Genomic DNA, 13,701 nt, shown 5'->3' on the forward strand with positions numbered 1-13,701 from the left:
GACACTGAAGCAGCCTCATGTGACCATCCTCCAGTGGACAGAACAATATGCTTGGAGGGAGGAAGCACAAACCCCAGAAACCAGCCTGGTCTGGGAGTCCGGGATAGCAGGTGAGAGCCCAGGGAGGGATGCAGGTCTCTAAGCATTTTGTTACTGACTTGGGTGGAGGGTGATGACACAGACAGGCAGGAGTGAGAGCTCCAAAAATGCTCTCTGACCAAAAAACAGGATCTCGAGAGAGAAACTCATTGTTCCTAAGATGGCTGCCGGCCAAAAGTGAAGGGAGATTTCAGGGGTGGTGTCCCTTCTTTCTTAGGAGAAACTGGATTCCTTAACTGTCCTTCAGAAAAAGTAGGAGCCTCTGGGCCAGTCTTCATCCCAGAGCTTGAAAACGTGGCCGACAGCTCCCTCTCTGGCCAGAAGGGGGCGCGTTCTCACCATGATTCCACTTCCCTGCGGGGTGTGCGCCTCAGGGAGACCAAAGCCCCGCAGCCCCTCTTCAGCCCCGCCCTTCAGTAACCCCGTGGTCTCCCGCCCGCACCCGATCTCCCGCCCTGAATAATCCTAAACTTAAATAAAACCTAAAGGGTGCTTTTTCCCTCCATGGTTTCTCTCCGCTCCCGCGAGTAACTTGGCTCCGGGGGCGCCGCCCGCCGCCGCCCGCCGCCTGCCGCGAGCAGACCCCTCCCGACGGCCCTCGCCGCGCGGGCCGGGAGCCTCTCCCCGCTCCGCCTCTGCCGCGGAAAGTGAAGTTTGAAGAGCAGGGAAGAGGGAATCGTGGAAATGAAGAGGAGGATCCACCTAGAGCCGAGGAACCGGCCCCCGGCCGCGGTTCGAGAACTTGTCCTGGACAACTGCACAGCAAATGACGGGAAAATTGAGGGCCTGGCAGATGAAGCTGTGAACTTAGAGTTCCTCAGTTTGATAGGTGTAGGCTGGATTTCAGTCTCAAATCTCCCCAAACTACCTAAATTGAAAAAGCTTGAGCTCAGTGACAATAGAATCTTCGGCGTTCTGGACATGTTAGCAGAAAAACTTCCAAATCTCAAACATCTTAACTTAAGTGGAAATAAACTGAAAGACACCAGCACCTTGGAACCTTTGAAAAGGTTGGCATGTCTGAAAAGCCTGGATCTGTGTAACTGTGAGGTCACTGACCTGAACGACCACCGAGAGGGTGTGTTCAAGCTTCTGCCTCGGCTGACCTGTCTGGACGGCTGTGACCAAGAGGATGGAGAAGCCTCCGGCTCAGATGCTGAGGTGGATGGTGTGGATGAAGAGGAGGAGGATGGAGAAGGAGAAGCTGCAGAGGAGGAGGAAGATGCGGATGGTGAGGAGGAAGAGTGTGATGATGAAGAGGATGAGGATGAAGATGTAGAAGGGGACGAAGACGAGGACGAAGACGAAGTCAGTGGGGAGGAAGGAGATTTTGGACAGGATGGAGAAGCTGATGAAGATGAAGATGACGAGGATGAGGATGAAGAGGAGGAAGAGAGCGGAAAAGGAGAAAAAAGGAAGCGGGAAACAGATGATGAAGGAGAATATGATTAAAACCCAAATAAACTTTAAAAAAAAAAAAGAGCGAACTGTTCAGTATTGGTTGGACTGCGCATAAGGATTTGGTAGATGTTTAAAAAAAAAACAGGTAGCTGTGACACAAACCCCAGGACACCCACCCACCCAAAGAGCCAAAGAACAGTTCCTGTGACATTCCGCCCTCCATTGAGTCCCTCTTGGAAATCCACCACCAAGCTTGGAGACTTCACCCCAACAAAATTGTAAGCGTTGTTAGGTTTTCGTGTAAGACTTGCTGTAGCGGGGACAGCTGTGATTGGTGAATCACCATCTGTGACTACCAGTTATGCCCAAGTTGTAACAGCATTTTTACTTTCTGTACAACGAAGAAGCTTTGTAAATAAAATCTTAACATTTTGGGCCTGTTTTTTCATGCTTTCCTTTTTTAATGAAATTTTTTATATTAGGACATTTTATGTGTCAACTGACAAAAAAAAAGTATTTTTAAGAATTCAAGTGAAATAAACACATTACTCTTTGGTTAAAAAAAAAAAAAAAACCTAAAGGGTGAAAGTCCCGCGGGCTCTTCCCTGGTCAAGGGGCCTGGCAGGGGCCACGGTCTCGGGGGTCACGGGGCCCCGAGACTAGGGGCGGGGGGTGGGGCGGGAGCGGTGACCCGCCCCAGCCAGCGCTGCTCCCCGGCCCGGCTCTGGCTGCGGCGGCCGCGCGGGGCCTCCAGGAGTGCTTGGAGCCTCTGCGCCGAGTGTCTGCGGAGCCGCGTCTCCTCGCCCGACTGCCCGCCCAGGGGCCCGGGGCTCTGCGCTCTGGCCCGGGGAGTCGCTGTGGAACCCCGAACTGCGTGCCGTCCACGTAGCCCCCCCCCCCCCGCGAGGTACCGGGGCTCCCCGAGGCCGGGCGGGACATCACCATTTCTAAAAGCCTCAGAGAGGGGGAGCCTGGGGCCGGGGAGGGGTGAAGCCGGCGGACCCTCCCCCCTGGGCAGGTCCTGAGTCCCGGGGAGATGGGGCAGGGGAGAAAGTGTCCAGGAGGGAGGGAGCTCCAGAGACTGAACATGGGCATCGGGTCCAGAAGGGGCAAGACTCAGGGGGACAAAAGGAGGAGGCAGGGTGGGGGGACAGAAAGGGACCAGGACTGAGGGGGCCACGGGGGTGACAGCGGGGCCTAAGGCAGCAGCTTCCTCTGCAGAAACCTTTTCCCTCCACCCTGCTCTCACCAGCCCAGGTGTCTGTCTGGGTCAGAGCCCTGGAGAGAAGCAGCAGGAGGAGGTTGGGGGCCCCATGACCAGCACTGCTGGGGTCTGGGGAGCTTCTGACTCCAGGCTGGTGGGTGGAGACTTACCTGGGCAGGCAGTGATGCTGACTGGTTCTCTGGGAGCCTCCAGGCACTGGGACTGAGAACTGGGGAAGAGTCACAAGTGTCCAGGGCCCAGCACAGGTGGTGGAGACAGAAGTGAGGCTAAGGGGGCAGTGGGGTATCCCCAACAGTAACCTTCCTGCCCTAGACACAGCCCTGGGGCCTGGGGCTTTGCTCTGGCCCCACCTCTCCTCACCCAAAGCTTGTCACCCTGTCTCCATGACCCAAGCGCTGGGTCTGCGATTCTCAGTCATTTTCCTTCCAGGATCCATGTCCAGTCTTACAAATTAGGGAGGACGCCAAGTATAATCTTGTTTAGGAGGTATCGTTCCCCGTATTTATCACACTGGGAATAAAGCTGAGTTTGATCATGCAGCTGTTTATTTAGAATAATAGTAATAATCCAAGCATGTTAATAGAAAGTGTTCTTAAGAAAAATAACTTATTTCTGAAAATAATCAGGGCAATGGGAAGAATGGATCTTTCACCTGTTTTATGTTTGCAGTTGTCTTTCTTGTCTGTCTCATTGTTTTTTTTTTTTTTTTTTTTTTTTGTCTGTCTCATTAGAAGACAGTAGGAATTTCATGCTTCCTTCTGCATTTAGCTGTGCTTCTGGTTGAAGACTATGAAAAAATGTCTACAGCCTCACACAAATATGTTGGAGTAGTGTTTTCACATTATTGTGAATATTCCACTTTGATACTAAATTAAATCTATACAGGTGGTATTTTCTCCCAGGTTATTTGCAAAACGAAACCTGAAACTATGTCACTGAATATTTCTTTTTCTGTTACATTTCCATAGCCCTCTCTTGCATAAACCTAACTGCAGTTAGTTTTAATGTGTGATTTTTTAAAAGTAATATATTGTTCCACAAGTTATAAAGGTTTTCAATGTTTATTACACCAGAATCAAATTATTTTAAAAAATTCATTTTATTTTTCACTACAAATCCAAAAAGTAAAAGTCTACTGGAAGTTGTCAAGTGATAGGACACAATTTCATGATTCTGTTTTTTTCTGAGCACTTATATTTGGTCAAGGTGAAGTTACTCTCAGTTATCAATTGTCAGTTGATTTTTTTTTTTTTTTTTTTTTTAAAGATTTATTTATTTATTTACACAAGCACTGGGTACAGTCAGAAGTACGGAAAGGTGAGATAATTCACCAGAGCCAGAGTGGGGAGCAGAACAGGCAGAACAACGAAATACACTGCTGAGGGGAGCAGCGGGCAGCCAGAGAGGTCTGAGTGCCATGTGGGACCCTAGCTGGTGGCCAGGGATCACAGCCCAGCGCACAACAGCTGTGCCACCAAGGGAGGCCCGTGTCAGTTGATTTTCTTAAAGGAGCACACACTCATTTTCAGGACAATGTCTGCTAATTAACCAAATCAATAACCACAGATTTTGTCATTCATTCCTTCATGTGAAGGTGGTATTGCCTACAAAAAAAGAAAAATAGTCTAATTCATCACATGCAAATATTTTCTTGGCACATAATAACTGGGAACGCAGCAGGAGTGTGGTGTGTTCACTTGCGTGTCATCGCATCAGGTGCTGTAAAATGTGAATCGAAGATGATAGAATGATGAAGATAATTTTTAATGCTTCAACCAAGACACTTTGAAATGAAACTGGCTTGGAGTTGTGTTTCTGAGGTAAGTACTTGTGAAGAATAACTGCAGTTAGTAATATAAGCTCCATTTTTAGTAAGTTTTACCTCTCAGCAGATGTCAAAATAGTGAAAAAGTCAATGGTGTCTAAGTGACATTTTGAAAATAGTTTTGACCTCGTGGATCCTGTGACAGGCTCTGGGTGACTTCAAGGATTCCACAACCACACTTTGAGAAATGCTTTTCTCAGTGAACCAGGGAGCATCTCCCAAGTGTTCTCTGCATTTGCCTCCTCTTCACTTCCCAGAATCCCTCTCCCTGGCTGGCTCCTGCCTCCCCAAGCTGCCTCCCCTGTAGACACAATGGGGAGCAGAGAGAGGACCCTGGAGACATGGAGCTTGCTCTGTCATGAGAGATGGACACTGAGTAAAGGTGACAAAGACACGTGTAAACCCGACCTGAGCCAAAGGTTGGGAGGAAGGAGCATGTTTATTATAAAAGTAGAGCAGTAGGAGTGCTTCTATCCTTTTAAATAATATCAAAAGATGTAAAAAAATAAAAAAACAGGGCCTCCCTGGTGGCATAAGGTTTAACTCTGAGTGCTATCACTGCTTAGAACTGAGTTTGATCCCTGGCCAGGGAGCAACACACATGGGGCAGCAGACCTCTCCTGTCTCACCCACTACTCCCCTCAGCAGTGGATTTCAGTGGATCGGCCTATTCTGCTCCCTACTCTGTGTCTGGTGAATCCTCTGCACCGTCTGCACCTCTGGCCTATACCCCAGTTCTTGTATGCATAAATAAATAAAAAATGATTCTTAAAAACAAACAAACAAAAAATTACATGCAACATCCAGTACAAGATCTATCTCAGACCCAGCAAACAGCAGAGGCTGGGGACCCAGTGGTGGTGCAGGTGAAACAAGACACAATGGGGGATTCAGTCAGCTGGAGTCAGGCTTTGTCGTCAAGTGAGTTTGATGTCAAACTAGAGAGGGTCAGTCCACCATCCATCTGCCAGGCCAGAAAGTCTGGGCTGGTCTGCAGCCCCAGCCAGTAGTCAGGCACCACCTGGGAGACTCCAGGGATAGCTTAAACTAGCCCTTTGTTTAATTTTTCTATATCTATATCTAAGTGATATATTTGTCTTTCTCCTTTGAGCTTATTTCCATTAGCTCCATCCATGTTGCCCCAGATGGCATGAGTTTATGATTTTTGATGAGTAGTATCCTATTATCTATGTACCATCCTTCTACAGTTTGGCTACTGTAAATAGTGCTGCAGTGATCAGGGGGTGCCTGTTTCCTTTGAAGTAGTGTAAGGTCCTCTGCGGGTGTGCTGGCACCTGCCGCCCTAAAGGGAACCAGAGTCTCTGAGAGCACCTGCTTACTGTGCACAGGGGGTTCCAAGAGGTTAGAAGTTCTGCAAACAGAACTTCTTTTTTTTTTTTTTAATTTTATTTATACAAGCACTGGGTATAGTCAGAAGCGCGGGAGGGTGAGAGAATTCACCAGAGCCAGAGCAGGGAGCAGAACAGGCAGAAGGACCGAAGTACATTGCTGAGGGGAGCAGCGGGTGGCAGGAGAGGACTGTTGTGCCATGTGGGACCCTCACCTGTGGCCAGGATCGAACCGGGCTGCAGAGGCTGCGGGCAGTAGAGGCTGCAAGCAGCTTCGCAGCCCAACACTCAACCACTGCGCCACCAGGGGAGGCCCCCAAGGTGGTTGTTTCTAGAGCCTGAAGTCTCTTGCAATTGTGCACACCGTTGAGAACCACAGTGATGAGTCCCCTACTGGGCACTATCCTTCCTTCGGCTCCAGCCTGTAGGCCCCTATCATATGGGTACTGTATTGCTACAGCCCTTGGTTTTGGCTTTGGGGCTTTTTGGCAACCCTCTTGTCTTAGAGCCCGGGCAGGTGGGTGCCACTGCGGCCTATCCTGGCATCCCATCCTCATGCCCCGTGACTACCCTTTTCAGTTGGGATCCCAGCTGGTGTCAGAGACACCAAGGGTTAAAAGCTCTTTGTGAGTTGCTGGACAACACCAACAACAAACAGCTCTTTCAGACAGAGACCCTGAGCCTTTGGTGCTCCTATCAGGTGATGTCAGACACCAACTGGAGGCCCCATGTCTGACAGAGGTCTTCATCCTCTCTTCCTCCTGCAGAGGTTGGCTACTGGATGCTGCTTTTCTTCTTTCAGCTTCTGGTTCTCCTTTCTTCAGAGGCCAGGAACAGAGTCTTCCCCTTCTTTCTTTGGAGGTTGGAACAGAGCCCCTCAGCTCCCTCTAACCCTGGCTTATATCACTCTTCAGGGTGTCCCAACATCAAGTCTGGTTGGACCATTTTTCTTTTTTTGTGCAGAAGAACTGGGGTATTGGCCAGAGGTGTAGAGTGAGCAGAACAGGCAGACTGACTGAAACACACTGCTGAGGGGAGTAGCTGGCAAGGCTGGAGAGGTCTGCTGCGCCCTGTGGGTCAGATCCGGCCAGGGATCAAACTCAGGCAGTAGTGGTGATGGTGCGGAGACTTAACCCCTAGGCCACCAGGGAGGCCCTGGACCATTTTTCATTCTTGACTGACTGGGGCACTTAGCACCAATCAGCTCATAGCTTGCACCTGATTGGTCCTTCCCATAACCCAGGAAGCGTGCAGAAAAGGGCAGTTCTGAGGAGCAACTGCCTCAACGGACTTGTGTTGGAGCAGCAGAGTGGAGACCACCGCTGCTGCTGGCTCCCGCCACCAAGGCACCTCCCAGATCTGCGCCACAGATGCTGGGGACAGGCACGGACCCCTCTTCCTGAGGCAGGCACTGTGGGACTTTGCCACCTGCCCAGGCCCCTTCCTTCACTGCAGCAGAACTAGTGCTCTCTGAAGTGAAGGATGCTGAGGCTCAGCCCTGTTCATTGAAGCGCGACCAAGAGCCAAGTCTGGAACCAGGATGTCTCCATGTCTCCTCGTCTCTCCCCTACTGGCTCATGCCTCCAGCATGGAGGTGACCTGCAGTCCCGAGGAACCCACCACTTCATGTCAGAGCCTAGGGCACAGGTGGTCACGGACCTGGCAGGACTGCAGGGTCACCGGTGTCCCCCAGCCCTGAGTTGGAGCTACCTCTGTCCTGGCCTAAGGACCTCCCTCCCAGAGGCCTCCGAGCCCTTCCCAGCTGGCGCAGGCCTTACCAGCTCCTTCAGCTCTGCCAGCTTCTCCCGCAGCTGGCCGAGATTCGTGGCCAGCTCGCTCTTGGTGTGCTGCTCCATTTGGAGTGAGCCGGTCACCCCCATGTTCTGATGGGCCTGGATAGACAGAAGAAACAATGAGGGGCCACCCAATACAGCTGGAGACCCAGAGCTCGCTGTCCCCTCCCACATCAGGACGAGGTCATCCCCCAGCCCAGGGCACCCCAGGCAACTTACCTTCTTGCCAAGCGCTCTCTGGGCTCCGAACCCTGATCATCTCCTGCACCCACCCTCTGCCTGGGACTCCCACGTCACCCGCTCTCCACATGGATGAACACTGCCCACCTCTACACATCAGTCTCAAAGGCCACCGAGGCCTCCAGCCTCCAGACCCTTCAGAACCAACTGCTCCCTCAGTTGCCACATCCCACCTTGCTGCCTAGCAAAGTGTCTGCTGCCAAGGGCCCATGGGAGACGGGTAAGTGTCCAGTTGATTTTTAAAAACAAAGGGCAAAATGTCCCAGTCACTCATCTCTGGTTAACCTAAGGTACTTTGCAGTTCTGCTACAAAACTCACCTGAACCCTTGCACCTGTAACAAAAGCCCCCTTTCTCCTAAGCCTGCATTTCCCACTCCTAAGCTAAAATGAATTCATCACTTTGAAAAAGCAACCACTATGTGCACTGTTGGTCTTTGGGGGACATGCCCAGAGGGCAAGCCCTGTGTGTGGGTGTGTGTGTGTGGGGGGGTTATTGACACTCTCCCAGTAGGACGGGCCCCTGAGCATTCACCCTGGAGGCTTGCAAGGCCCATATCTCACACCCCTGCTCTGGAAGCTCTTCCCAAAAGACCTTTCACCCTTCACGGTGTATTGTATCTTCTCGAAGATGATAAAGATGTGGGGAAGGAAAACAACAATCAACCAAGCAGGTGAAATAGCAGACATGGACACACCGAGGGTTAATGATGGCAACATAAAATCAGCCAGAGGCCAAGTACCCCAACCAGACAAGCCTCGGGCATGCACGCTGGGAGAGGCCAAGTCAGAGAGGGGGTCTCGGCATGGCCTCACCTTCCTCTTGTCCAATTGGGGGAGCGCTACCCCATTGGAGCGGTTAAGGTCGGACACCAGCACCTGCAGAATGTCCTGAATCTACAGGAGGTGAAAAGAGAAAAACAAGGGCAAGGGGAGGAAGAGAAAAGCGGTTTAGAGAAGACAAGAAGGTCAGAGAAAGAGAGAGCAGCTCTGGACGATGGATGCCGGAGACAAGGGTGACGGATCATACCAGGGCCTGCGCCATCTTTCCAAACGGCCACTCTCCGTCTTGCATGAGGCAGAAAGAAATGTGAACCAAGAGATGGATCAAAGCTACCAAATCAGACTGGAAGACACTGATCTGGCCCAACAAAATCATCTTCCAGGTGAGGAAACTGAGACCCAGGAAGGATGTGATTTTCCCTGTGATCACTCAGCAAGCAGGTGGCAAAGACGGACTCCCACCTCCGAGGTCGCCTAATCCCAAGAACCCGGGGCTAATCTGTGCCGCCCTAAAGGGAGAGGGTGTCCTCACTGAATGGCTTCCCCTTGAGGCTGGGGATGAGGGAAATTGCCAGAGCAAGAAGTCCATAGCGACGCCCTGTACTGAAGGTTTACTGCGCACCAGGCCCCGCCCGAAGGGATGAATGCACAATCATCTCACGGATGCTGCCTAGATTCAAGTAGAACTGTAGCACCCTCACTCACAGGTGGACAAAGAGCTCAAACAGTGTCGCCCCAAATCAGATCCCCAGCAGAGCTACGGAGAGGCCGCAGTCAGACCCAGGGTTCTTACCCACTTCTTCCATGCTCTTAACTTCTCACTCGGCTGCCCCTGGAGCACCCCTCCCCAGGAAGCCTGGCTGAGCAAGACTTACACAACCACTGGAAGTGGTTGTCTCTGGCCTACTGCCATGTTTCTTCTTTTTTCTTAACTCCTGCAGGAGACCCCAAGCTGTTTTTCCTTTGTAGTCTCTCAACTGCGGAGAGGAAAAAGAGAGTTGAGGCTCATGAGAACGGCAAGCCTCTGTACTCACACCCCACTTTACAAGTTAGATTTGCCATCTGACTTCATGCCACCAACATCTCCACCAGGTGCTGTGAGTAGTCCCCCCATCCCATCCTCCCAATGACAGAAGAAATGGACTGATAACATGGTTTAAAGAAAAAATGTTTAGGAATTTTCACTCAGTCTTCTGGGATGCCATGAATCAGTAGCTGCCAACTGGCGTGCTGCTCAAGCTCCTGCACCAGTGGATGCTGATGGCAGGAGGCAGTGAGGGGATAGCCAGGGGGACAGCCAGGCATATTTCAGAGCAATCTGTTACAATCTCACATATGTACGCATATGTACATTAACACAGATGGCTTTTTTTCTCAAGAGACTCAAGCAGAATTGATGCTTCAGTCGCCTGTTTATCCTGTGGCGAGCAGAGCAACCCATGTTGAGACGACTGGGGGAAGATTCCCAACTGGGAAGGTCAGTTTGCTGGGATCTGATCCACAGAGGATAAACAGATCACTCCAAAGAGCACTGACTTGGGGACACTCTGGCCCCAGGGTCATAAGGAATTAGAATGTGAGATGGAGGAGTCAGACAAAAATTGGAAAGTCTCTGTGGAGAAGTAGAAACCCCGCACAAAACCAAACTAAACAATTCTTCCCAGTGTCACCCAGAGTGGTTGCCAACGCTTCAAGTTTACTAGGGAATCGTAGGCTTTGTAGGCGCTCAGTGTTTAAAGGTGGGGTACAGTACAGAGCAAGCGAGCCTGAACCCTCTCCCAGGGTCGGGTCCCATGGTCTCGAGTCCCCTTCAAGTTGGTAATCTGAGGGCACAAGGGAAACCTGAAAGGGGGTTAGTCCTGGGGGGCTGGGGCAACAAATCAAGCACCCAGCTCTTGATGTGACATAAGGATGGTTCCCAGGGATTGTGACGTAACTACATTCCACCCCTTGCCCCGCCACGCACATTCGCCGCTCCTCTTTGTCCTGGGCCAGCCCGTTTATGAACCCCTTCTCTCTGCTCCTCCCTCATCACTGCTCTCTGGTCTGGCAGAGAGCCAAGGGGGTGGCTCAGGCCTGGTTATGAGGGTCTTCTGCAGGGATGCGAGAATATGGGTGGAGAAGGGGTTGGTTAAATGTGGTAGGAGACATTTCCTGAATGTGAGCCTGTGTGAATTTCAGGAGGCGAGGAGCAAAAAGAAAAAAAATAAAGTTATCATTAGTATTGGCCCCGGAGTGGGAGGAGCCATGAGGCTATAGGATTTTGAAACCATGTCAGTGGAGACTTGGAGCCCCCACTTTCCCTTTCCATGTCTTTGTGTAGTTTCATTAAGGCTTTCACATTTTGTTCTACAATCTCTGATTCATTGATACAATAACAACATTCTTCCCTGACGAACAGGCAGGTGCCCCCTTATCAGTTGTTAACAGGTCCAGAGCCCGCCGGTTTTGGAGTGGCCTGTGCCAGGGAGGGGAGCTGTCTTTGTGATGATGCTAAAGACACAGAGGTTTTTTCTAAGGAGGTATCTATCCTTTAACTGAAATGTTAGAAGTGCAGGAATGAAAGCTGACAAGGGCATCAGTTTGCTGGCAGGGGTAGCTGTGATTGGAGTCCCATAGGGGGACTGAGAGTTGGGGAGTTTGGCAAGCAGTGTCCATTATCTTTGTCGTAGTGGTATTGAGATTAATTGGAGCTGCCGCCAGTAGAGGCCTCTGAAGGGAAGCGCAGAGGAAACAAGAGGAGGTATTAGTCCCAAAAGAGTCAGTCAGGAAGGGTAGAGTGTTTTGGATTATATGAACCCAAGTTGAGGGTGTCTCAGTCTTTTCTGATGATGTTAGCTGATTTTGTAGGACTTGCTCTGAATGGAGGATGTCCTGGGAGACTTGGACTGTGGCATTTTGTGTCGGGACATATTCCCTTGAGACGGACAATGTTGCCACTGGGTAGGAATGCCAGCCAGTGTACCCTGTGGCTTGGACTCCCTGTACCCAGCGTAGGTCCCAAGGATCTGAAAAAGATAGTTAACTTAATTCGTATTGAAACCTGTATTATGACAGATCAGAGAGAACATTTGGCCTTTGTCTGGAAGGTGCACTGTCCATGATGGATAAGGGCACCCCCCATATTCTTTGTAGGAATTCTTGCAGTGATCTAAGGTTTGACGGTAAAAGAATCAAGGAGTTCATAGGGTTGGTAATCAATGAAAGAGTTAGGGTGTGAGTGATGGGTGCTGTGCATCCGGCCTGTGGGCACTCCGCGGTACCTACCAAGTGGGTAGTCTCCGTGGATCCTGAGACAAAGGTCTCCCTAACTTTGAATTTCCATACATAGGACACTGGGCTCCAGGAGATTCTGACAGGAAATGCGCATCCTAGTAGGACCCAGGTTACGACATGCATACTGTTTGTCTTCGAGGGCACGTTTGACCCAAGAGAGATGGTGCCAGGATGGGTGTCCCAGAAGTGTTACTGCTGTAGGCGTGGTGAGAATGACCGTGTGTGGACCGGTCCTTGGAGGCTGCCGTGGCTTTGGCTGAAGCAATTTGAGCAGGACTTGGTCTCCCGGATGCAGTGGTGAGAAAGGTCAGTTGAGGAGATCGAGATTCAAGGCAGGACTGGGTAAGTGTAGGTCTTCGTGTTCCCAGAGCAGTCGCAGAGCTCTCAGGAGAGTTCAGTCAGGTGACCCTTGATTAGCCCATTGGCGCGCTCCACCTTCCCTGAGGATTGCGGGTGGTGGGGAATGTGAAGCTTCCAGGTGATACCCAGAGCCGTGGAGACCTGCTGAGTAATCTTTGAGATAAAAGCTGGACCGTTGTCAGATAGGATAGAGCTGGGAAGGCCAAAGCGTGGGATAATGTGGTTAAGAAGGGCCTCGGTTACCACCTGAGCCGTTTCTCTAGCTGCAGGGAAGGGCTCGACCCAACCTGTCACTGTATCAACCATTGTTAGCAGATACTAAACCTTTTTGTGAGTAGGGAGGTGAGTAAAATCAACCTGCCAATCCTGTCCGGGTAAGTGTCCACGCAGCTGGTGAGCTGCAAAAGAAGAATGTGGGTGAACTCACCCATGAGGTGATCCACGAGCACAGGTTTGATGATGAGAACATATCTGCCAGACTTTTGCACTCAAGGAGGGGTGGAAGTGATGACTCAGGAATTGGCGTTCATTAGGCTCCTAAGTCAGAGTGATGGAGGGGACAGATAGAGAATAGGGGCAGGGTCTGCAGCAGAGTCAGTGCTGGGAGCCCTTGCTGCTGCGTCAGACTTGTTATTCCCTGTGGTCACGTAAGAATTGGCAGTTTGGTGTCCTTCACAGTGGATAATGGTGACTTCAGTTGGAAGCTGCAAGGCCGCTAGAAGCTTAAGGATAAGTTTAGCGTTCATGATGGGGGACCCCTTGGTGGAGAGGAACCCACTTTCCTGCCAAATCGCAGCGTGACTGTGAGCCATAAGGAAGGCATATGTTGAATCCGTATAGATGGTGACTTTCTTAGGTTTGCTGAAGGTAGGGCCCCGGTAAGTGCTCTGAGTTCTGCCTTTCGGGAGGTGGTTCCTCCGGGCAGCTTTCCTGCCTCGATGACCTGATCGAGGGTAACCATGGCCTAGGCAGCCCTCCGCTGACCTCGCGCACCTTCGCAAGAGCTGCCATCTACAGAGAGAGCCCAGTAGGCATCTGACAAAGGGGAGTCGGCCAAACCCAGTCTAGAGGTTTGCATTTCTTCCAGGATTTCAGGGCATGAATGAGCGGCAGAAGGGGAGCCAGAGACAGAAGAGGGGCTGCGTTGAGTGAATTTGACTGAGTGAGACTCGCCAGAGGGTTTTCGATAAAGAGCACGTGGAAGTCCTGTGAGCGGGCAGGAGTGAGAGTGGAGAGCAGGCGGGGAGACAGGAGGGCCTGAAGGTGGTGCAAGGAATGTACATGGATGGGTCTTTTCAGAGTAAGTTTGAGGGGTTCCCGGGTGAGTAGAGCTGCCGCCGCCAGGGCTCTAA

The 13,701-nt window shown here is 51.1% G+C and overlaps 1 protein-coding gene across 1 annotated transcript; it reads left to right on the top strand.

The window, feature by feature from the left end:
* Positions 1-603: 603 nt before the first annotated feature.
* Positions 604-1,709, top strand: LOC119242833 (acidic leucine-rich nuclear phosphoprotein 32 family member B-like). The gene is made up of 2 exons (XM_037508295.2): positions 604-626; positions 753-1,709. The coding sequence occupies exons 1-2, from the start codon at positions 604-606 to the stop codon at positions 1,549-1,551; spliced, it is 822 nt and encodes a 273-aa protein (XP_037364192.1). The 3' UTR covers positions 1,552-1,709.
* Positions 1,710-13,701: the final 11,992 nt, after the last annotated feature.

The sequence above is a fragment of the Talpa occidentalis genome, unplaced genomic scaffold (assembly GCF_014898055.3).
Source record: "Talpa occidentalis isolate TD23 unplaced genomic scaffold, MPIMG_talOcc4v2.1 talOcc4.13, whole genome shotgun sequence".
In the NCBI taxonomy this organism is placed as follows: domain Eukaryota; kingdom Metazoa; phylum Chordata; class Mammalia; order Eulipotyphla; family Talpidae; genus Talpa; species Talpa occidentalis.

Bases quoted from the DNA above. Each gene is read 5' to 3' on its own strand.
- LOC119242833 (XM_037508295.2), top strand. From the start codon at position 604: ATGGTTTCTCTCCGCTCCCGCGA. The intron at 627-752 runs GTAACTTGGCTC...CGGAAAGTGAAG, and splicing joins GTTTCTCTCCGCTCCCGCGA to TTTGAAGAGCAGGGAAGAGG.